This window comes from Hoplias malabaricus, chromosome Y (genome assembly GCF_029633855.1).
Source record: "Hoplias malabaricus isolate fHopMal1 chromosome Y, fHopMal1.hap1, whole genome shotgun sequence".
NCBI classification, from domain to species: Eukaryota; Metazoa; Chordata; class Actinopteri; order Characiformes; family Erythrinidae; genus Hoplias; species Hoplias malabaricus.
In genome coordinates this window covers 27,221,637-27,247,923 of record NC_089820.1, presented here as the reverse complement: position 1 = coordinate 27,247,923, position 26,287 = coordinate 27,221,637, and the positions used below count along the sequence as shown (strand labels likewise).

The 26,287-nt window shown below is 40.9% G+C and overlaps 2 protein-coding genes across 5 annotated transcripts in view; one reads left to right on the top strand and one right to left on the bottom strand.

The window, feature by feature from the left end:
• Positions 1–11,701, top strand: part of LOC136679184 (palmitoyltransferase ZDHHC8B-like) — a 58,430-nt gene extending 46,729 nt beyond the window's left edge. Inside the window, exons 6-11 of the mRNA XM_066657561.1 lie at positions 1–57; positions 2,593–2,725; positions 3,881–3,998; positions 7,448–7,557; positions 8,608–9,620; positions 11,351–11,701. The exon at positions 1–57 is cut by the window's left edge and continues 35 nt beyond it. Coding sequence (XP_066513658.1) covers positions 1–57; positions 2,593–2,725; positions 3,881–3,998; positions 7,448–7,557; positions 8,608–9,620; positions 11,351–11,483 — 1,564 coding nt within the window. The 3' untranslated portion in view covers positions 11,484–11,701. The remainder of the gene's footprint in view (positions 58–2,592; positions 2,726–3,880; positions 3,999–7,447; positions 7,558–8,607; positions 9,621–11,350) is intronic.
• Positions 11,702–14,131: 2,430 nt separating this feature from the next.
• Positions 14,132–25,128, bottom strand: LOC136679163 (uncharacterized). Of its 4 annotated transcripts, none has more exons than XM_066657513.1 (12): positions 24,787–25,128; positions 20,319–20,397; positions 18,822–18,933; positions 18,588–18,728; positions 18,386–18,481; positions 18,247–18,297; positions 18,073–18,120; positions 17,331–17,369; positions 17,061–17,254; positions 16,195–16,354; positions 15,999–16,102; positions 14,132–15,036 (listed from the first exon to the last, which is right to left on the bottom strand). In XM_066657513.1, exons 1-12 carry the CDS (start codon positions 24,945–24,947, stop codon positions 14,971–14,973), a joined length of 1,251 nt encoding a protein of 416 aa, XP_066513610.1. In that variant the 5' UTR covers positions 24,948–25,128; the 3' UTR covers positions 14,132–14,970. The 4 variants fall into 4 exon arrangements, with proteins under 4 accessions (XP_066513610.1, XP_066513611.1, XP_066513612.1 ...); XM_066657514.1 differs by having other exon boundaries at positions 17,157–17,254; XM_066657515.1 differs by lacking the exon at positions 18,588–18,728.
• Between the last annotated feature and the right edge of the window lie 1,159 nt (positions 25,129–26,287).

The window sequence follows — 26,287 nt, the reverse complement described above, 5'->3', positions numbered from 1 at the left end:
TACTCGTGGTTGCTGTGGCAATGTGAAGCATGTTCTGTGTAGTCCTTTAGCTCCAAGGTACGTACACACACACACACACACTCTCTCTCGCTCTCTCTCTCACACACACACACACACACACACACACACACACACACTCTGACCACACCTTCCACTGTGAGTCATTTTAGCACATTCTACATTTTCCTACATCAATGTACACCATCGTATTGTACGTTACACAATTATTATATATTACTCTACATTATTGTAACTCATTCGCCGTACTGTACGTTACCCTACGTTATTATAACTCATACCGCCGTACTGTACGTTACCCTACGTTATTGTAACTCATTCGCCGTACTGTACGTTACCCTACATTATTGTAATTCATGCCGCCGTACTGTTACCCTACGTTATTGTAACTCATTCGCCGTACTGTACGTTACCCTACTTTATTGTAACTCATACTGCCGTACTGTACATTACCCTACGTTATTGTAACTCATACTGCCGTACTGTACGTTACCCTACGTTATTGTAACTCATGCCGCCGTACTGTTACCCTACGTTATTGTAATTCATGCCGCCGTACTGTTACCCTACGTTATTGTAACTCATTCGCCGTACTGTACGTTACCCTACTTTATTGTAACTCATACTGCCGTACTGTACATTACCCTACGTTATTGTAACTCATACTGTCGTACTGTACGTTACCCTACGTTATTGTAACTCATGCCGCCGTACTGTTACCCTACATTATTGTAACTCATTCCCCGTACTGTACGTTACCCTACGTTATTATAACTCATACCACCATACTGTATGTTACCCTACATTATTGTAATTCATGCTGCTGTACTGTATGTTACCCTACATTATTGTAATTCATGCCGCTGTACTGTGTTACCCTACGTTATTGTAACTCATGCCGCCGTACTGTACGTTACCCTACGTTATTGTAACTCATACCGCCGTACTGTACATTACCCTACGTTATTGTAACTCATACTGCCGTACTGTACGTTACCCTACGTTATTATAACTCATACCGCCGTACTGTACGTTACCCTACTTTATTATAACTCATACCGCCGTACTGTACGTTACCCTACGTTATTGTAACTCATACTGCCGTACTGTACGTTACCCTACGTTATTATAACTCATACTGCCGTATTGTACGTTACCCTACGTTATTATAACTCATACCGCCGTACTGTACGTTACCCTACGTTATTATAACTCATACCGCCGTACTGTACGTTACCCTACTTTATTGTAACTCATACCGCCGTACTGTACGTTACCCTACGTTATTATAACTCATACTGCCGTATTGAACGTTACCCTACGTTATTATAACTCATACCGCCGTACTGTACGTTACCCTACGTTATTATAACTCATACCGCCGTACTGTACGTTACCCTACTTTATTGTAACTCATACTGCCGTATTGTACGTTACCCTACGTTATTATAACTCATACTGCCGTATTGTACGTTACCCTACGTTATTATAACTCATACCGCCGTACTGTACGTTACCCTACTTTATTGTAACTCATACCGCCGTACTGTACGTTACCCTACGTTATTGTAACTCATACTGCCGTACTGTACGTTACAGAAAAAAATTGAATACACAAAGCACTGTTACGAAAATACACAGAGGGCGCATTACACACCTTCATCAGGTATCCTTCCTCCCACAACAGTGAGAAAAAGTAGTCCCTCAGTATGGAAGAGAGAAACTGTATACACACAGCATTGATACTAAACCACACACAGGGCACAGTACAACACCTCCATCACGTATTGATCCACCCACTAAGGGAGAAAAAGGAAAAGGAAAAAAATACTTTAGATTATTTTATTACCCTACGTTATTGTAATTCATGTTGCCGTACTGTATGTTACCCTACGTTATTATAACTCATGCCACCGTACTCAACGTTACCCTACGTTATTATAACTCATGCTGCTGTACTGTATGCTACCCTACATTATTATAACTCAAGTATACTACATTACAATACATTACCAAACACAACATAAGCACTGTGCTACTATTTGCACTGGTAGATGCTAACGTTTTTCATTGCCTTGTACTGAGTAGTGACAATAAATTTGAATCTGTCAATTAGTGTATTGTATTTCGTGCTAACACTGCTGTTTTGGAGCTGGGTTTGTAGCTTACTGTCCCCAAACTTCAGGCAGTTTAAGACTGTGTGTGTGTTTCTACATAAAGTGTGTGAGTGGCAGAGGGAGAGCGGGGCTGGGTCTGTAGAGACGACTAATGGGAGGATTTAGAAAACAATGGACATCTGTAGGGACTGTGTGTGTTTGTGTGTGTGTGTCCTGAGAACACACACCCACACATCTACGATGAAAACCATATGTGCTGAAGGATTTTAATTGTGGAGAGAACAATAGAGAAGGAGAGAGAAAGTGGTTTTACTCTTCAAGCTCTCTGTAGTGTTCTAAGGGACAGTTCACCTATAAAACATTTTCCTTGATTCCTGTCCATTTATTCCTAATATAGTTGATCAGGAAAGGCAGATAGGAGGATATCATCATTTTATATGTGTGTGTGTGTGTGTAGGTATATGGTGGAGCCCAGGAAGAAGGTGTTTGTTCCAGTTAAAGCTCCGTTCCTCCGTCCAGCTCTGAGTGACCGCAGTGTGACGGTCAAACTCAGCGACAACGGAGTTCACGCATCCATCCTCAGAGCAAAGGTCAGTTTATACTCTCATCCTTTCATCACATCACTCAGTCATCCCTTATTACATCACTCAGTCACCCATCACATCACTCTGTCATCCCTTATTACATCACTCAGTCATCCCTCATTACATCACTGTCATCCCTCATTACATCACTCAGTCATCCCTTTATCACATCACTCAGTCATTCTTCAATCACTTCACTCAGTCATACCTCAATGACATCACCCAGTCATCCCTTATTACATCAATCAGTCATCCCTTCATCACATCACTCAGACTTCCCTTCATCACATCACTCAGTCATCCCTTATTACATCACTGTCATCTCTCAATCACATCATTCAGTCATCCCTTTATCACATTGCTCAGTCATACCTCAATCACATCACTCAGTCATCCCTTATTACATCACTCAGTCATCCCTTTATCACATAATTTAGTCATCCATCACATCACTCTGTCATCCCTCATTACAACACTCAGTCATCCCTTTATCACATCACTCAGTCATTCTTCAATCACATCACTCAGTCATACCTCAATCACATCACTCAGTCATCCCTTATTACATCACTCAGTCATCCATTATAACATCACTGTCATCCCTCATTACATCACAGTAATTCCTCCATCATCTCACTCAGTCATACCTCAATCACATCACTCAGTCATCCCTCAATCACATCACTCAGTCATCCATTTATCACATCATTTATCTATTCATCACATCACTCTGTCATCCCTCATTACATCACTCAGTCATCCTTCCATCATATAATTCCTAAGCTTCTTATTTCTCAATGTTTGAAATGTTTGATTCCACCTTAAATCGTGGAGCAGATACATTCTTTCACCCCTGCATGAGAATGTAATTGCACTAACATGGCTGCATTTAAGGTGGTAATGTGCAGGATGTTGTGTTTTTAAGGTGGTATGGAGCATGGTGTCATGATTTAAATGTGATATGGAATGGAATGTGGTATGAAACATGTAGTGAAGACGTTTTACTCAATGCTTAGTTGAAGAATACATTTGAGATATTCTATTAAATCACAGAGAAGTTCTTATAAATTATTAGGATTTTTATTAGACATTAAAACATCCTTGATACTGTATCCTTGTTAGTTAAGTGAATAAAATGCAGGGATGTTTCCTGTGTTTCAGTCCAAGAACAGTCTGGACGGGTTTGTGGAGAAAAATCTGGACACTCAGCCTCCTCTTCCTCCGAAAGCAGAGCGTCACACTCAGCTCCAGAGTCAGAGTCCGCTCACGTCCAGCGAAGGTGAACACCCCCAGGATTCCTTTATTATCACAAACATCACCAAGGTCCACTGAAGACACATTCACCCTGTCATCACATCACACACTCACACACCCTGTCATCACATCACACAGTCACTCAGCCTGTCATCACATCACATCACACTCACTCAGCTTCTCATCACATCACATCACACTCACTCAGCTTCTCATCACATCACACACTCACACACCCTGTCATCACATCACATACTCACACACCCTGTCATCACATCACGCACTGACTCATCCTGTCATCACATCACACGCTCACTCAGCCTGTCATCACATCACACGCTCACCCACCCTGTCATCACATCACACACTCACTCACCCTGTCATCACATCACACTCTCACTCACCCTGTCATCACATCACACTCTCACTCATCCTGTCATCACATCTCACACTCACTCAGCCTGTCATCACATCACACACTCACCCACCCTGTCATCACATCACACACTCACACACCCTGTCATCACATCACACAGTCACTCAGCCTGTCATCACATCACATCACACTCACTTAGCTTCTCATCACATCACACTCACTCAGCTTGTCGTCACATCACACATTCACACACCCTGTCATCACATCACATACTCACACACCCTGTCATCACATCACGCACTCACTCATCCTGTCATCACATCACACGCTCACTCAGCCTGTCATCACATCACACTCTCACTCACCCTGTCATCACATCACACTCTCACTCACCCTGTCATCACATCTCACAATCACTCAGCCTGTCATCACATCACACACTCACCCACCCTGTCATCACATCACACGCTCACTCACCCTGTCATCACATCACACTCTCACTCACCCTGTCATCACATCACACACTCACTCACCCTGTCATCACATCACACTCACTCAGCTCCAGAGTCAGAGTCCGCTCACGTCCAGCGAAGGTGAACACCCCCGGGATTCCTTTATTATCACAAGCATTACCAAGGTCCACTGACGACACATTCACCCTGTCATCACATCACACCCTCACACATCCTGTCATCACATCACACACTCACACACCCTGTCATTACATCACACACTCACACACCCTGTCATCACATCACACACTCACTCACCCTGTCATCACATCACACACTCACACACCCTGTCATCACATCACATCACATGTTCATTCACCTTGTCGTCACATCACACACACACACTGTCATCACATCACACACACACACACACACACACACACACACACACACACACACACCCTGTCATCACATCACACTCACTCAGCTTGTCATCACATCACACACTCACTCACCCTGTCATCACATCACATGCTCATTCACCCTGTCATCACATCATACACTCACACACCCTGTCATCACATCACATGTTCATTCACCCTGTCATCACATCACACACTCACACAACCTGTCATCCCATCACACACTCACACACCCTGTCATCACATCACACTCACTCAGCTTGTCATCACATCACACACTCACTCACCCTGTCATCACATCACACACTCACTCATCCTGTCATCACATCACACACTCACTCATCCTGTCATCACATCACACATTCACTCAGTCTGTCATCACATAACACACTCACTCATCCTGTCATCACATCACACGCTCACTCATCCTGTCGTCACATCACACATTCACTCACTCTGTCATCACATCACTGACTCACCATCAACACATCATACACTCACTCACCCTGTCATCACATCATACACTCACTCACCCTGTCATCACATCATACACTCACTCACCCTGTCATCACATCACACAGTCACTCACCCTGTCATCCCATCACACACTCACACAACCTGTCAACCCATCACACACCCTGTCATCACATCACACTCACTCACCCTGTCATCCCATCACACACTCACACAACCTGTCATCCCATCACACACCCTGTCATCACATCACACTCACTCAGCTTGTCATCACATCACTGACTCACCATCAACACATCACATACTCACTCATCCTGTCATCACATCACACATTCACTCACCCTGTCATCACATCACATGCTCATTCGTCCTGTCATCACACACTCACTCATCCTGTCATCACATCACACACTCACTCATCCTGTCAACACATCACACACTCACTCACCCTGTCATCCCATCACACACTCACACACCCTGTCATCACATCACACTCACTCAGCTTGTCATCACATCACTGACTCACCATCAACACATCACATACTCACTCATCCTGTCATCACATCACACATTCACCCACCCTGTCATCACATCACATGCTCATTCATCCTGTCATCACACACTCACTCATCCTGTCATCACATCACACATTCACTCATCCTGTCATCACATCACACACTCACACACCCTGTCATCACATCACAAACTCACACACCCTGTCATCACATCACACACTCACACACTCTGTCATCACATCACTGACTCAACATCAACACATCACATGCTCACTCATCCTGTCATCACATCACACACTTACTCAGTCTGTCATCACATCACACAGTCACTCACCCTGTCATCACATCACACACCATGTCATCAAATCACACTCTCACTCAGCCTGTCATCACATCACACAGTCACACACCCTGTCATCACATCACATGCTCACTCATCCTGTCATCACATCACACTTTGTATATACGCTTCACCTGTTTCCATGGTTCCAGCTACATGTGTTTCCATTTTTACACAACACACTCTGTATTTACACCTTTATCTGTTTCCATGGCTACACTACACACACTATATAATTACTCTTCTTACGTGTCCATGGTTACGCTAATCTGACTGTATAGTTACTCTTCATATATTTCCATGATTCTGCTACATTAGCTTCCATAGTTAAGTTACACCCACTCTGTATTTGCACTTTATCTGTTTCCATGGTTACACCACACCTACTCTATACTTAATGTTCACCTATTTGCTTCGTTATGCTACCTCCATTTCCATAGTAACTCTAAATCCGTATCCATGGTTACACTACAACCATCAGTGCAGCATATGGCCAGGTGTCTGTGGGCAGCATCCAGCGTTTCCTCTGAAATGAAGGATTTAATGGAGAGTTTGTTCCCCCTTTTTGCAGTGTCAGTATTTCTGGGAACATTTCTGTGTTTTGATGGATTTGATGGCATTCAGCCACGTTAACATTATCTAGGTCAGGTGCTGATGTTTGAGGATTAATCCTCGATCACAGGCCCCACTCCGACTCCCCTCAGAGGAACTGGATGGAGCTCCATCACTCCAGAGAACACTGCAGAATTCTGAGTCATTTTGCTGCTCCCTATTTTAACGGTGTTCTTTTGGCGCCGCCTGGTGGTGCAATGTGGTACGGCAGATATTCACCTGATTAAACCTGGCTTTTTATGCATTTTAAACCACATTTATTTCTCCTTCTTCTTCTCCACAGAGAGCTCTGTGTCCAGTAAGCCCACCAGCCCCGCCACGCCGGCCATGTTCAGACATAGACCCTCCTTCGGCACCATCCCCAAACTGCACTACCAGACCACGGGAGAGAAGGTGAGCTTTAATTAAACCTCCGCACAGATCCTGTTTCACACAGTTAAAAAAAGACCACCCTTTTTTTAGAGGGTTCCACTTTAACACATACAGCTCTTCACCAGCTGTTCTTCAACATCATCATCATCTAAACATATTAATGAAGAATCAGTAGTCCGTCTGTGACTCTGCATACTTCATTACACCACTTCCCCCCCTGTTCCTCAGCGCTCAGGACCCCCACAGAGCAGGTGTGATGTGGTGGTGGATCATTCTCAGCGCTGCAGTGACACTGACGTGGTGGTAGTGTGTGTTGTGCTGGTGTAGAGTGGATCAGACACAGCAGCGCTGCTGGAGTTTTTAAACCCCTCAGTGTCACATCCAGCCGACAGCGCCCTGTTGTGTCTGATCGCTGTTGTGTTTTAGGGAACTGTATATTTTATCGTCTTCTGTCTCATTTTCTTCTCTCTAACTATATTCTGTTCTGTTTACACCTTCTCTTCTCGTCTTTCTTTTCTTTTCTGTTCTTTAATCTCCTCTTTTCTGCTCTTTTCTTCTCTTCTCTCCTTTGTTTTAAACTCTGTCGCTATTGTCTTTTCAACATTCCCTTGCACTATGTCTTTCACTCTACCTTTTTCTGTTTAACACACATCTTACTTTCTCCCTCTCTATCTCTGTCCCTCTCTCTCTCTCTCTCTCTCTCTCTCTCTCTCTCTCTCTCTCTCTCTCTCTCTCTCTCCCTCTCTTTCTCTCTCTCGCTCCCTCTCTCACCCTCTCTCTCTCTCTCTGTCCCCCTCTCTCCCTCTCTCTCTCTCTGTCCCCCTCTCCCTCTCTCTCTCTCTCTCTCTCTCTGTCTGTCCCCCTCTCTCCCCCTCTCTCTCTCTGTCCCCCTCTCCCTCTCTCTCTCTCTCTCTCTGTCTGTCCCCCTCTCTCCCCCTCTCTCTCTCTGTCCCCCTCTCTCCCTCTCTCTCTCTCTGTCCCCTTCTCTCTCTCTCTCTCTCTCACTCTCTCTCTCTCTGTTCTTCTTTAGTGTTGAATTATATTCTAAATCTTTCCTCTCGTTTCTCTCAGATCATGGTGATGTCAGCAGCCTCTCAGAAGTCCTCAGCAATCCTGGAGGAGCGAGGTCACGACTATCGTTCCGAGCCGAACCTGGATCTCCCAGATTACAGCTCTGCTCCTCTTCACCGGACTTTCCAGTCGTCTCCGTTTCAGCTCGACTCGATCGGGAGCTCTCCCCGATCTCTCAGCCTCAAACAGAGCCGGAGAGCTGAGGTCTCGCCGCTAGGGGGCGCCAAACACGACCCGGTCATTTCCACTCCTCAGAGGGGAGTGTTTTCTCCAGGAACGCGGTCCAGTCGGAACGGGAGCTTGTCTTACGACAGTCTGCTGAGTCCTGGTGTGGCGCCCCCTAGTGGAGAGTGCATCGCACACCCTTCACATCCAGGCGTCCCCACGATGGGCTTCCACTCGCCTTTTTTACCCACGAAGATGTGCCACGTTCGTGGGCCTGAAATCCAAAGGCAGTCTCCGTACAGTCCGGTTCGTACCGGGATCATTTACGGCCGACACTCTCCTCATCTGAGGGAACAGGAGAGGGAGCAGGAAAGAGAGCGGGATCCGTCCCCTGTTCGCTATGACAACCTTTCTAAAACTATCATGGCCTCAATCCAGGAGAGGAAAGAAATGGAGGAGAGGGAGAAGCTCCAAAACCGAGTGAACTACGCCAACGATTCCGGGGTCTTCGATTCCGGAGTCTGTAACAGAATCCCACCAGGTCAGTGTTACACGGACGGTCAAAGAGGGTCAATATCAAGACCGTACGGGTCCCGTGACAACCTGATAGGCGCAGGATTTGTGGGATATGCCCCTCGGACCCCCGTTCTTCGGTCCTCAGCGTCTTCTTTAGCCCGAGCCCAGAGAACATCCTCTACCTCCCTCCATACGGAGCTTCAGTATCGATCTCCAGCCCACCAGAGCCACCACTCCCCATCTCCCGTCCCCAAATCCCCGTCCTACTCCCACCAGAAACTCTCCTACATCAGTGCCAGGGACCGGGCCGAGTCTCCGCACTTGGGAACCAGGTACAGACTACATTCGTCGCTCTCAGACACAGCTCACTTTATTCTGCCACACTGCTTGGTTTTGTAGTTACACATTCTGGCCACTTGGGAGCGGCAAAGTGGTGTTGCAGGTGGTGTCACTGTCACACGGCCACAAGTCCTGACATTGTCCACAAGTGTGAGTGACTGGGTGAGTTTGTGAGTGACTAGGTGAGTGTGTGTGAAACTGTCTACAGGTGTGTGTGAGTGACAGGGTGAGTGTGTGAAACTGTCCATAGGTGTGAGTGTGTGAGTGACTGTGTGAGTGTGTGAATTACTGTGTGTGTGTGTGACTGGGTGAGTGTGTGTGTGTGTGTGACTGGGTGAGTGTGTGAATGACTGGGTGAGTTTGTGTGTGTGAGTGACTGGGTGGGTGTGTGAGTGACTGTGTGAGTGTGTGAATGACTGGGTGAGTGTGTGTGTGTGTGTGACTGGGTGAGTGTGTGTTTGACTGGGTGAGTGTGTGTGTGACTGGGTGAGTGTTTGAGTGACTGGGTGAGTGTTTGAGTGACTGGGTGAGGGTGAGTGTGTGAGTGACTAGGTGAGTGTGTGAGTGACTAGGTGTGTGTGTGAGTGACTGTGTGTGTGTGTGAGTGACTGGGTGTGTGTGTGTGAGTGACTTGGTGTGTGTGTGAGTGACTGGGTGAGTATATGAAACTGTCCACAGGTGTGTGTGTGTGAGTGACTGGGTGAGTGTTTGAGTGACTGGGTGAGTGTGTGTGTGACTGGGTGAGGGTGTGTGTGACTAGGTGAGTGTGTGAGTGACTGGGTGTATGTGTGAGTGACTGGGTGAGTGTGAGTGACTGGGTGAGTGTGAGTGACTGGGTGAGTATATGAAACTGTCCACAGGTGTGTGTGTGTGAGTGACTGGGTGGGTGTGTGAGTGTGTGTGTGACTGGGTGAGTGTTTGTGTGACTGGGTGAGTGTTTGTGTGACTGGGTGAGTGTTTGAGTGACTGGGTGAGGGTGTGTGTGTGTGACTGGGTGAGGGTGTGTGTGTGTGACTGGGTGAGTGTGTGAGTGACTAGGTGAGTGTGTGAGTGACTAGGTGTGTGTGTGTGAGTGACTAGGTGTGTGTGTGTGAGTGACTAGGTGTGTGTGTGAGTGACTGGGTGTGTGTGTGAGTGACTTGGTGTGTGTGTGTGAGTGACTAGGTTTGTGTGTGAGTGACTGGGTGTGTGTGTGAGTGACTTGGTGTGTGTGTGTGAGTGACTGAGTGAGTGTTTGAGTGACTGGGTGTGTGTGTGTGTGTGTGTGTGTGTGTGTGACTGGGTGAGTGTGTGTGTGACTGGGTGAGGGTGTGTGACTAGGTGTGTGTGTGAGTGACTGGGTGTGTGTGTGAGTGACTGGGTGAGTGTGAGTGACTGGGTGAGTATATGAAACTGTCCACAGGTGTGTGTGTGTGTGTGTGTGTGTGTGTGTGTGTGTGTGTGTGTGTGTGACTGAGTGAGTGTTTGAGTGACTGGGTGAGTGTGAGTGACTGGGTGAGTATATGAAACTGTCCACAGGTGTGTGTGTGTGTGTGAGTGACTGGGTGAGTGTGTTAGTGACTGGGTGAGTGTGTGAAACTGTCCACAGATGTGAGTGAGTGAGGTGTGGTGCGCATTTTTAAAGCAGATTCAGGATTTAAAGCGGACAGTTAAGTGAAATTCTGAAACAGATTTGTCTCATTCTTTCTCACATTTCTCCTTTGTCTCTCACCCCATCTCACAGAGAGGAACTGGCTCAGGGTAAAATGAATGGTCAGCCCAAGGTCCAGTCAGGCACCGCGTTGAGCCCCAGCCGACACAACAACGTCAAGAAGGTGACGGGAGTGGGCGGGACTACGTACGAAATCTCGGTTTAACACAATTACAGCCGTCCATCCCTGTGTGAAGAGCTGACACTGCCATGGCGACCGACAACGACTACAAAAACAACGACCACAACAATATCAACCACAGCAACAGCATTAAACACAACAAAGATGACAACAACATCAACAACAGCAGCATAAACAAAGACAAAGACAATGACAACATTAACAACAGCAGCATTAACAACAACAATAAAAACAACATCAACCACAGCAGCATTAACAACAACAAAGACAACAACAACATCAACAGCAGCATAAACAACAAGAAAGATGACATCAACAACAGCAGCATAAACAACAATAAAGACAGCAGCAGCATAAACAACAACAACATCAACAACAGCAGCATAAACAACTACAATAAAAACAACATCAACCACAGTAGCATTAGCAACAACAAAGACAACAACAACAGCAGCATTAACAACAACAATAAAAACAACATCAACCACAGCAGCATTAACAACAACAAAGACAACAACAACATCAACAGCAGCATAAACAACAAGAAAGATGACATCAACAACAGCAGCATAAACAACAATAAAGACAACAGCAGCATAAACAACAACAATAAAAACAACATCAACCACAGCAACAGCATTAAACACAACAAAGACAGCAGCAGCATAAACAACAACAACATCAACAACAGCAGCATAAACAACAACAATAAAAACAACATCAACCACAGCAGCATTAACAACAACAAAGACAACAACAGCAGCATTAACAACAACAAAGACAACAACAACAACAGCATTAACAACAACAATAAAAACAACATCAACCACAGCAGCATTAACAACAACAAAGACAACAACAACATCAACAGCAGCATAAACAACAAGAAAGATGACATCAACAACAGCAGCATAAACAACAATAAAGACAGCAGCAGCATAAACAACAACAACATCAACAACAGCAGCATAAACAACAACAATAAAAACAACATCAACCACAGCAACAGCATTAAACACAACAAAGACAACGACAACATCAACAACAGCAGCATAAACAACAACAATAATAACAGAAACAGCAGCATAAACAACAACAATAAAACAACATCAACCACAGCAGCATTAACAACAATAAAGACATCAACAACAGCAACATTAAAAACAGCAAAGACAACAGCAACATCACCAACAACAACAATAATGATCACAACAACAGCATTAACTACAACATAAACACTGACAACAACAACTGCATCAACAACAAAAAAACAACAACTGCAAGAATGACAACAAAAAATGACATCAACAGTGTCATCATCAACAGTGACAACAACACCTCCAACCAAAAAACAGCTACATCGACAACAACAACAGCTTTATCAAAACAAAAGCCTCACATTTTACATCATCAACAAAGACAATGACAACAACATCAAGAACTTTGACAACAACAAAACAACAGGAGGAACAGTAACTACAGCCCGGCGCCTGTGAAAACTCCTTCTTTTCCTTTCAATGTGGAACAGAGCGAAGAACACTGTAACTGACCAATCACAGCCTTTCTCCCATGGGACTGCTGTCCAATCAGAGAGGGTTATTTCACTGTGCCTGTCTCTGTCCTTTTTGTGACTAAAGGGATGGGTGGAAGCGTATTTTGTGTGTGTGTGTGTGTGTGTGTGTGTGTGTGTGAGGTTTATGATCAGGATTTTTTCTTTAAGGTAAACTCCAGTGTTTTTGAAGTTAATCTCATCTCCCTTCTTTAAAACTGAGGTGAGTCTGCCCCCTAGTGCACAGGTTCACGTTAAAGTACGCTGTCGTCTGAGACCGTCTCACACACCACTGAAATAAATACTGTACATAAACCTTTACAAACACAGTCCAGCTTCTGCTTGCTGACTTCGGTTCTAAGCGAGTTCTGAGGCTGTGGGTTCTCTTTCTCTCTTCAGATGAACGTATTAAAATGTTTATTTGTGGTTAACTGCCCACAGGCCACAGACGCAGCGAACAGAGATTCACTTAAAAACACTGGACTGTTCCTTTAAGCGTTGTTCAGAAGAGGACTGCCTTATTTTCCCTTTATGAAAACATCCCGAGGCCACCCACTGACCTCGCGTCTCTCTCGGGAAAGGGCTGAAGACTCTCCGAGCCGTTTATTCCTGTCTCTGACCCCGTGGAAAGGTGCTGACCTCTCTGCGGTGGTGAATGTGTAAGGCCCCCGCCAGGTCACCGCTTATTAACAGCCTTCTTCTGTCCGCTTCATTTCTCAGCCTCTAGGTGGCGCTGCTGTAATCAGCGAGGCCTCGGAAAATGACTCACACCTTCAAAGAGTTGGAATTTAATTTATTATTTTAGATCAGAATAGATACTATATTACTATACGTTAATAGTTCTATTATTAATAATCATTGACGTTATTCTCGGCCACAGACATTAACTATTGAGTAATTACTATCGTTATGATAAGAGATCTTAATAAATATGTGGATATATCAACATTTATACAACTATTATTATTATTATTATTATAAACTCAATGAAAATAAATGTGACATAATATTTATATTCTGAATATATTTTTTTACATCACTATGATCAAGATCATCATTATCATTATTATTATTATTATTATTGTTATTATTATTGTTATTATTCGACTGATTTGAAGGTGAAAGTATATTTTAAAACTTCAGAAATTTGCAGGCTCCAGTCAGACCATCCCAGCAAACACAGCTACGTATTCACAACGTGGTAAAAACCACTATATTAGTCATTTGGAACGTTGTGTAAATATTGTCAGAAAGTCAAAATGAAACACTTTATAGGGTTGTCACAACGTTTTTGTGCAACATTACACTACCATTCAGCAACAGATTTGCAACATTCCAGAAGGCCCCTTTCCTGTATTCTGCAACATTCTGACAACCTAAAATGTAATTACTCATTTATAGTCGCAAAGTAGACATAAAGTTACATCACATTATGCAAATACTGTTCTATATTTCTCATAGTAACATTGTCAGTGCATTTTTCCTGATCCACATCATCAATCATTTTTAGTCTGTTACAAAATACGGACATTACTGTGGCCAGAACAGAGATACTTAAAAAACGAGATATAGATTAAATTATGTCATCCATTTTGTTTTCATATTTCAGCATAATTACATGATAATGTACTTGTCATAGTTTTGTTTCCAAAATTGCAATGATGCAAAACATAACTACAAGCATTACACAAACATAATAAATATCAGACAATCACAATAAAATTCAGAATGCAGTTTAATCAAAAATAATTTTACAAAAAGAGTATGCACGTTTATACACATTACACACAAACACAAACATACACTCTTTACAACAGTTAAGCTCCATCCACTCACATTGAAGTTAAGAACAAATTTTAAACACAGAGCACAATAAACAGGAGTCAGTCAGAACAAAGTTCATTTATTCACACAACAAAAACAGTCTGATGAATTCTAAGGAACAGTGAGGTTGGAAAATGTTCATGTAGAAGTAAAGAAATTATAAGATGGTGATTCAGATTCCACTGGGTCTGAGTTCGCCAAAGGCTGTGGAGGGGAGGAAATGAGACAATTCACAAGTGATGAACATTGCTTGTATCCCTATAATTGTGCTACAATTGCCATATAAGGAGCACTGTGTAAGATTTAGTGACATGTAGCAGTGAATTGGAAAATCCCTCCCTTCTGGTGCATCCCCATCTTCTCTGCACCTATCCAAGTTTTTAGTGGGGCTCATTCTTTCGTTTTTTTTTTCTACTGCACAGATATAAGATATAAGTTTGGTGCATGTACTGAGAGCAAGGCAGAAAACGCATGTCTCGAGCTGCAGCACCTGCATGGCCAAACATCATCATCTATGAAAATGATCACTGAATTCATGTTCTGTGACTCTTGAACATAACCATCTAAAAAACTTTTATCTAATTTTTTATTGCTTTGGAGAGCGGCTCCTTGTTTGCACGTGGTCATGCACTGTGAAATGCCATGCATCCCAAAAGCCCCTGAGTGTTTATATCCAACAAAAAATAATGGAAATCAGCATGAAGCTTCCTGTCAATTTGCAAACCTACAGAAAAGTGATGTATGAAATTACGAAATCAATCCAAGGTTCAGATGGAGTTTTTGTATGTGAAAGTAAACCAACTATGAGCTTCTTGCCCAACCAATTCCAGAAACGATCCTAGGTGAGGATTTGAGTATATGGGACTGGAAGTATGAAAGGTTAACAGTAGAAGTGACTGACATCTGACTGGTACAATGACCTCATGCAAGCTGTGCAGTGTTTTTGCCTCCTTAAAGTATGTTTTACTGTCAAACAAATGTTGAAAAAATAAAAATCGGTGCATCCCTACTTCTAATACCTAATGATGCTTCTCATAATGCTTCTAGCACACAGATTTGTAGTTACAGGTGATTATACTCTAATAAGCATATGGTTTTATATTGCATTTCTGCTAATTACTCCCCTAAATCTTACACACTGCATGTTTCACTAGATTTTTACTTACATTCCCTTTTCGTCGTGCAATCCCTGGTGCATGCTTCAGAGTTTCAGCTATGTGAGCCTCAATGTCTGCTGCGTTTGATCCTGGTTGGCTTCTCATCACTGCTTCTGCATAGATGAAGCATACATTTTTAAACCCAACCAACATTGATTTTTTTCCATAAACATCTAAGCTCGCAAGTACAGAGAAATACACTCACTCATTATTACTCTGTAAATGGTTAGATTCTGAAGTGAGATTTTCCCTTTCCTTCCTTTCAGACTAAATGAAGCCCATATTCTTGAGGATGCAATTGTGCGCATTGTACGTCTTACTGAATCTCCAAGGGAATGCCCCCCTAAGGTGGCAAGGTACCTGACCTATGAAGAGAATTGTATAGTTTACAGTTTTAATTTTCCTATTTATTGGAAATATTTCAACTTATAAACAATGGATTGATGGTGCGTATGAGAGGGTTTGATGGTGTGTGTGAGAGAAAGTTTAATGGTGAGTGTGAGAGCGTTTGATGGTGTGTGTGAGAAGTTCAATGGTGTGTATAAAAGGGTTTGATGGTGTGTATGAGAGGATTGACAGCGTGTGTTAGAGGTAAGTTTGAAATGGTTATTTAGTAATGAAAATGGTTTTATATTTACATTGATAAGTCAAAAAAAAAAACCTTTTACAGATTAACAATTAAATGGTTCTTTGCATCATGAAGGGTTTCTTCAGATTGATTGAAAATGTGCTATAGACGGTTTCTGTATAGTGCCTTTAAGAGAAGAGTTCTGTATGGCACCAAAAATGGTTCTATTGTTACAAGCTTAACATCATAACAATAGAAGATTACTTTTCTGAAAAGAACCATCTATAGCACATTCTCCATCAGTCTGAAGAACTCCTTCATGATGCAAAGAACCATTTAATCATGCAAAAGGTTCTTCGAGTGTTCAGGGTTCACACCATTTCCCTTAATAAAGAATCCTTATAAAACCATCAATTTTAACTGTGTAGTTGTCTATGCTGCATTTAAATTGGATTTGTAATTATGAATTTATTTTATATCATTGGATTAATTGAGCTTGTCACCATTTTTCTTTCTTCTTCTTCATCTTTCAGCTTAATTTCAATCTTATTAAAACCCTCCATATCATCCACAGTGACAAACTCCATATCCATTGGCACCTCACTTCTAGCATTAATCAGCTGTTTAAGGAGAAGGCTTTGTTCCTCCTGCTTCTGTAGTAGCTGGTCAAGTTTCATGAGGACATGCATTTGAAAATCTATGAAACAGAATTTTGTCAATATAATTTCCAAACATTATCAATAACATTAATGAACACTTACAAAGAAACTTACTGTCTCTTTGAGGAGGGCGCTCTGGTTGAATGGGTGGTCCTAAAATAATTGCAGAAAACATTTATATTCTTAATATTCTGTTAAAATTCCAACAGGCAAAGGCTGTGTAGTAAATTATTATTTTACTGGTTGTTTCCCATATAAACAAACATCACTGTCTGAGGGCTAATGCTTCTCATAGTCACAATTCAGCAACTGTTGAAATGCAACAGAGCCATTTCCACAGTATTTGCTATAATGTTTAAAAGTACAAACAAACAATTTTTTTGTTTTTCAGATATCAGCAGCCTGCATTTCTTGTCATTCATGCATGTTCTAAATCATTCCAATCAATGCCCACTCTTAATTATTCTAACTAATGCTGCTCTGTGTGTGTATGTATGTGTGTTTACTGCCCCTAATCCCTAGTATGAGAGTGTGTTCACTGCCATGAATGAGTTAAATGCAGTGGTCAAACTTTGTTGTACTTTTGTACAATCATAAAGCATGTAAGAAGTAGTAAGATGTAATGCTTCAATCAAATCAGCATTTTGGCTTCCAATATTATATTAAGATTCTTCACTGACAAATATAAAAGTCACAATAAAGCCTTAAAACTAGTCAAGTAAACTAGAAAGGGTACACGAAACAATAATAATAATAAAATAAATAAATAAATAACAATGTACATTTTCCATACATGAAAACCAATACCAAACCTGCATCACAGAAAATAAAACAAAATGTATTCTCTGTAACTCACTTTGGGCCATTTCCAGTTCTCTACCCACAACCACAGGAATCTCGGACCCTATAAGTAACATAATAATGTCTACATCATTTCATTTATTTAAACATGCCAGATTTTTTTCCCTTCTATTATTGTTTGTATGTATATGTGCATGTGGCTGTTTCTTATAAAAAGAAAATAACTCACAATTCGGCAAACTTGCTGGTTCTCTTGCCATATCCAACCCTCTTTCCATATCTAACACAGGCAATATAAACATTACATATACATGAATGCATTCAGACATACAACAATTTTAATATTGATCAAATAAATAATGCCTTACCTTGGTAGAGAGCACATCTTGTTTGTGCAAGAAAGTCAGACAATCTAGGTGGAGATCTAGCTTGAACTTTAGGACCCTTGGTAGGTTGGAAACTATCTGCAGCACACAGTTAAGTAATATTTACTGATATATTGAACACCAAATTCTTAATATATTAAGACACATTGCCCTTTAAAATACATGCATCATATTAAATATTTACCATCCTCACTGGCAGAGGTATAACACAAATAGCGAGATGGTGGCCTCTTTTCCCTTAGCTTCTTCCCACTCCCATCTGACTCCTCTAAACAAGAAGTGTTCTCTGCCTTCCTCATTAGCTGATGAGCTGTTTTATAATCAACTTTGCAAAGAATTGGTGCCCAAGAGTTAAAATATTTGCTTCTAAACAATTAACAATAATGATTAAAATGAGCCTTCAGAAATTGATACACACCTGATGATTTAAAAACTCTGACTTCAAGTTTTTTCCACAACGCTTTGTCGGGCAAAGATCCACGTTGAATCAATTTTTGTTTATTTTTAGGTGGCCAGTAGCAAAAGTGTCCCTAAACATATAAGTGAAGTTGAATTACTTTGATGGGCCTCAACCTTTGTTTTGCAAACTCTCATATTTGCTGCTTTCTAGATTTAATTAAGCAGCGATTTTCTACGTCATTCAAGTGAGTGTGTTTAAGGAAAACATCAAAATGTGCATGTAAGGGCTACTCTAAAGCCAGAACAGGAAGCCATAAAATTTACTAGCATTTCAAGTTTACTAGCAAGTAAGATCATGTTACATACTTTCAATACTACTCTTGAAACACTGGACAAGCTTTACAGACTGGTGACAAAAATCCAATTTAACAAAATAGTAAATTGCAATACACATGTCTAAAAATGTAAGGAGTATTGTTAATTTCATATTAGTGTTATATATTGAATGATCCTGGGATCAGGGACTACCTACCTTAAATCTACATTCACTGTTCTTTTATTAGCTCCACTGACCATACAGGAGCACTTTGTAGTTCCCCCTGTTATTCAATGGACAGGACCCATACAGGACCCCCACAGAGGGTATGATTTGGGTGTTGGATCATTCTCAGTGCTGCAGTGACACTGACATTGTGGTGGTGTGTTAGTGTGTGTTGTGCTGGTATGAGTGGATCCGACACATCAGTGCTTCACACATCAGAGCTTTTAAAACCTATGCACACTCACTGTCCACTCTAATAGACACTCCTAACTTGTTAGTCCACCATGTAGATGTAAAGTCAAAGACAGTAGCTGATCTGGTGCTGCAGAGTTTGTATAGGTTTTCCTCTAGTCCATCAGTGGACACAGGATGCAGCACACAGGACACTGTTGGCTGGAAATGTTTGGTTGATGGACTATTCTGAGTACAGCAGTGACCCTGAGGGCTTTAAAAATTCAGCAGCTGTGTCTGACCTCTTGTGCCAGCACAACACACACTAACACATCACCAACACGTCAGTGTCACTGCAGCGCTGAGAATGATCCACCACCCAATTCATGCCTGCTCTGTGCATCCTGTAGTGGTTCTGACCAATGAAAAACAGGGTGAAATCAGGATAAGAAAGTACGCAGAGAAACAGATGACTGCAGTCTAAATGTAGAACTACAAAGTGTTCTGGTGTTTTCAGTGGAGCTGATAAACTGGATGATGAGTATAGACACAAGGTAGGTTTTCCTAATTCAGTGTATAAATTGTTAACTACCTTAGTGTTTTAAACTGTAAGCTCTAAACTCTAACAGTATTTTAACTGAAATGAGGTTTTGTCAGCATACTGTAAAGTTCATACCTGTGTACAAACCAGTATGGATAGGTCAATTGTCATAGGTTTTGTTATAAAAACTACAAAAAACTGTGTACCAATCACATAATAATGGTATAGGAATTACATGCATTACATTAAAATAAAAATCTTACTTCACATGTTCTCTCCACCCAGGAATCCGGGACAACAGCCACACTTCGCTCTTGTACAAATTCAAGAACTGAATACATACTGTTAACATATAAAAAAACATATATAAGTTGGTTATCTGATATTCTATTACACGTCATCAACTTAACCTTGAATCCAGTTTCTAGTCCTGAATTTTAAATAATTATTTATGTTTTGCGCTGCCTACCAGTGTTTAGTCTAGTCATTTTAGAATTCAGGAGCAGTAAACTGATTCAGGATTTGGAGTCGAAGACCTGTGCTGTATTATTGATGCTGAATGACAAGCAAATGTAAATATGAGGTACCTGACTTTTTTCTTGGCCACGAAATTTCACAATTCCATTTTACAATTATTGAATTCATTATTTATTCCTTGTTTGTTCATTTACATATATACATAGTTCTTGCTATTGCTGGGACGGCTAGTTACTGAATGCAGTTCATTCATTCACTCCTTATGAAGAAGGGTAAGGTACAAAATATGATTTCCTCTGTGAATTTTGATTGCCCTTTTCATGATTTTATTTTTTGGCACCATCCTTATGGTCATGTCTCCACAGTGAAATGTATATGCTCCAATGAATGTTGAATCACATGGCTCCACAAACATTGGCATTGGTTGGCTATAAATGCGGCACAAACATCCATTCTTTGTGTCATCAACAATTTCACAACACTGTCCATCCACTGACAGAAAAGCATTATCTGGTGTGTGACAAGTGAATGTTTCTCCTCTTTTTTTGGTTTGTAATGCCATTCCTGTCTCACTCTCCCAAATTCTTTTTGCAATCTGCACTAGTGGGTTTTTAGGGGATCTAACCATTTTCTTCAGTGTCTGCATGTAGTTCTCAAAAGGAAATCCAGAACAGTTATCCAGAGAATCATGAATGATTCCATCAGTTGCTATATGTAGCAAAGAATGCACATTGTATATTAAAAACTGAGATCCATATAGGTCCCTGCCTTCAGCTACAAAGTACTCCAAAAGACTTTGTGCATACATCCCATATTGTTTCACGTGGTCAGGACTTAACAAAATGCACAGTGCAACACTGAAACAAAGAAAATGCTCATATAGGTCTTGTCTAAGTACACCAGGCAAAACAACTTTACCTGTATATAGCATAAACTGTCTAAGTTCAGTTGCCTTCCATCTGTCTAGGTGTTTCAGACTCCTGGGTCTTCGGGCAAAACATGTGGGAATGTTTTTCTGGAGATCTATGAGCCTAGTACTAACAATTTCAACCTGTCCTGCAGACATCATTGTCTCCCTGCTTCGTCCTCTTTCTCCTCTTGTCCAGATGAGTAGTAATTTTTTCATGACACCAAGACAAGTCTGGTGCATATAATCAATTGGAAAAGCTTTTACCATGTCAATTGGTAGTTCACAAAATGGTGTACCACCATGATGGTGTTCAGCTTGGCTCTGTGTACGGAATGTCCTATCTGTTCTGAGAAATAAGTGATCTATTTGTTGGTATGTCACAGTATTCTGCCAGGTGCCTCTCTGGTGACATCTATCACACCCATAGTAAGCAGAGTATTGCTTGGTGTTTTTAACCATTGCACGTGCAGGTGCATCACAGACAACACATTTTATTTTGATTTTGATATTCTTTCCTCCTATGTCAAAACCATTTTGTAGTACATCTTTTAGATCAGAAATGGCATCTTCAAGAAAGGACAAGTCTGTTGGTCTATGGTTTCCTGAGGTTAGAGTGAGAGGGAAGACAAATAATGGATCTAAATGCACTGCGCATAGCACTGGCCACAAGCAAGTTGCTGAGCTCTTAAATAGTGGCAGCCCATCAATATTTAGGGAAAGCTCCAAATACTCTAATGATGCTATTTTGTCCTGTGAATAGCGTTCCATTAGTCTTGACAGTTGGTGTCTTAATTGAAAATGTACATACTGCATTCCAGATTTAATTGTTGTTTCTACAGATCTAGCTGTCTTCAGAAGTGTGCGGGTGGTTAAAGGTACTGTTAAACCAACAGAGCTAAGGATTTTCAAAAGATCATCAACAGCCCTATGTGAAACACTGTTATCATTCACCCAGCATGCAAGCTGTTTCTGTATATCTTGTTTCAGCTCCTTTTTCCTCAGACTTGACTGAGAGGGAGTTGTTGCATTATATGTACATGTGTTACATGCAACACTGCAGCCAATCTCAACAGTGGCATCTTCGCTGTTTGCCTCAAATAAGGAATAATTGCAGTCAGTCTCATTGTCTTCCTGGCTGTATTCCTCAGACAAGTAAGGACTGCAAATTGTCCCTACAATAGGCTCCTGGCTGCTTGCCTCAGATATGAGAGAAGAAATTGTTATCATATTTTTTTCTGTTTTGTTTTCTGAGACCCCTAATCCTCCAAGAATTCTCCTGGCTGATCTCCATCTTTTGAGGTAGTCTTTCCTGCTCCATCCTCTTTTAACCATCCTTAAATATTAAGAGGTCCAATTTAAAGTCAGAAACTCATCAACTGTTATCACAAATCCATTATTATATTGCTGTAAAATAAGAGTGTAGGAGTGACTGGGTCATTAAATAATTTAAAATATAATTTACTCTGACATGCCAAATGTCGTAGAATAGCAGTTTGTGAATTGATTATTAAGTGATGTTACCTTAAAAGACTGTTTGAACGACGTGATAGTGGGTGCCAGACAGATGGGACATAACATTTTCAAAGTTTTGTGGCCATTTAATATTACTCAATCCATTGTACAGGGAATACATCATAGAAGGCATTACCACCCACAGTTTATAGCACAGTGTCCACCCACAAGAAGACCTACCAGAGTGCCTCTGTTCAAACCATGAAACCAAACACCACATTACATGGGCTCAGAAGGTTGCTAAAAGGACGCTAGAAGACTGGCAACATGTGGCTTGGTCCAATGAATCGGTTGTTTTGGACTGATTGTACAGTGTGTATGTGACCCAGACCCCATGAAGACATGGACTGGTGGACCTTGTGCTCCCATATCCTGCTGAAGCTAAAGAACATTGCACTGACCTGTGATCGCTTGTCTTGGTAAAGTCTTCGATTATGTATTCCTTGCACATGTTATACTGTAGATAGAGGAATGTTAAATGCCCACTCAACTTTGGAAGTGGAACATGCCATCTGTCTGACACATGCTCTCTTGCCTTTTCCAAACTCTGATAATATATGTCGCCTTGACATTAGCATGCTGGCCAATGTTCAACCTCACTCACAGGATAACACCTCACAATGTATACAGGTACGGGCATTGCCAAGTCATCCTCTGAGGTAACACTTGATAATCAATTTACATAACGCTACTCCATGACATTTGGCATGTCACTGTACATTAATAAATATCGCATTGGGAAAATAAATATTACAAACTATTCATTTACAGTATTTTTACATATTTGATTACATATTTTAAAAATTCTTTGAACAATAAATTGATAAATAAATATACATTGATGTATAATGAGTTAATGCATGAGTTCATTATTCTGAATAATTCATTTTTGTTTAGAGCATCCTTGATAGTGTCCTAATTACCCGAGACCTGTAAATTTGCACATTAGTAGTATTTAAGTGTAGAATAGAAACGTTTTAAACATTTTAACTAAAGTAAATGGGTTTTACATTATTGAGAATATGGATTAAAAACTTTTGTATTATTATTCTAAACTTCTAAATGGTAGGTTAGACCTATACGCAATTATTAATTACGAGATGATAAATGTATTTCAACATGTGGACGACAGGAAAACGGAAAAAAGAAATGCACACATTAAGTCCAGCTACCTCATAGTATCCACATAACACAACAGCAAGTGAAATTGCCTACAATTTATTGTTTGGGCAGTTAAAAGGTAGACATACCAAGACATTTATGTGAAATGCGTCTGACTGAACTTTCAGTGAGATGCGTTAGCATTTGCCAATTAACCCATTCATGGCACTCGCAGTCACTCAAACTCTCTTTTGTTCAGACACACACCTCTATCAACATTTCCCTCAGTTGTAGCTATACAGCACGATGGCAAAAAGACAAAAGTATTTTGTCTATTGTAGTCATAGGGGTTTTAGAATCAGAAGAGTCGACTCACAACACCCTTTTGCCACACTAATACTCGTTTAAAACGTCAAAATAACTTCAGGACCAACGAAAAAGGCAGGCGACTATTGGAAGAGGTGTGGGACTCGAATGCTCTTTAAAATTATAGTTTTAAATATTAGTATATTAGTATAACTTATTAGTTATACGTTCTGTTCCGTAACATTAGCTAACTAGCTAACATCAATTGTACAAATAATGCTGATAAACTAAGCAAGAATACTGAGCTATCTACCCAGAATTGTCTGTAAATGGGGACTATGGTAGTACGTATATAGTATACAACATATACATTCGAAAATGTTCTAAAATTTATATTTTATAGTCATAATTTATAAATCACTCACCTGAAATCCTGTGAGACTTCAACGCAGCAACGGTTCTTCGCCAACTGACAAAAAATTGAATTTCTCTCGTGCCCTCTAGGAGCAGGTTGCAGAAAGGTGGACACAAGGTTGCAGCGGGACCAGTAGAATCTGATTCGCGCAGTTGTCATAACGTACTTCATTGGTTATGTTGGCACCAACCCACATAGTTCATAACTGCAACCTTTATCAATAGGTTGATAGAAAGTAGATGCAGGGTTTTATTGCCACCAACCTTAGTGCAACATATTAACAACATAGTAAGAGAGTGCCTGTTAAGTAACGTGGCCACCAACATAACCACACCTAAAATACAACGTTGTGTGGAAGTTGTGTGTTTGCTGGGATGTTTTGCTGATTTTCTAAACTAAAAAAAAAACAAATTTAACTTTATTTATATTTCGATTTTCAGACACAAAGTGTTCCACGTATTAAATAAATAAATAAATGACGGAAGACAAATTGTAATAAAAGTTAATGAAATGGGGTCAGAAATGCCATTCAACATTAACAAGAATAGTGTGTTTATTTAAAGAATTCAGTATATTTTTCCATAAATAAATACAACGTAAAATGTTGCTTGTGTAAAATTAATTAACACATTCTCTTTTTTTAGTGAAACACAGCAAACAAATAAAAATGGTGCATTAAAATTCTCACAAAAATATGACATTTTAGAGAAAATTAATTAATTCATTCATTCATTCATTATCTGTAACCCTTATCCAATTTAGGGTCGCGGGGGGTCCAGAGCCTACCTGGAATCATTGGGCGCAAGGCGGGAATACACCCTGGAGGGGACGCCAGTCCTTCACAGGGCGACACACACACACTCACACATACACACACACACACACACACACATACACACACACTCACACTCACACATTCACTCACACACACACACACACACACACGAGAAAATTTATATTTTCAATTTACAGTTTCACTCAGAAAATCAGCGAAAACAAACTGAGCCGGAGTTTGAGGTGGATCTCGAGGAAGTGTTTTTACGTCAGTGACATTCTGTAAAACACAGGTTTATATTTATATTTTTTGAATATTTATGACACCTCTACTGTATCACTCTCACCTCGGGCTCCGAACCTGAGGCCCGTTCACAGCTACACCCCGTTTAACCCTTTATTAGCATTATTCTTTAATATAAAAGTTATTTTTGACTTCTTTTGTACCCAGTATCTGAGTTATTTGATACATTTTGTTTTTTATACAGCTTCTTTGTTTCTGGAGTGGATGACTATTATTTTCTGAGTGGATTTTGTCATAAATAATAATTTATATGTAAAAATTAACTAGTATTTCTTGCCATTTTTGTTGCTTTTTTGCTTTTTTTCAGAATATAAAAGAGTGTGGTTTATTTCAGCAAAGCAACAGAATGTGGGGGAAATATCAACTTTTTTTTGTGATTTGCCTTGCTTTTAAAGGGGAATGCCACCCATTTTCCAAAATTCCTCTATAATCC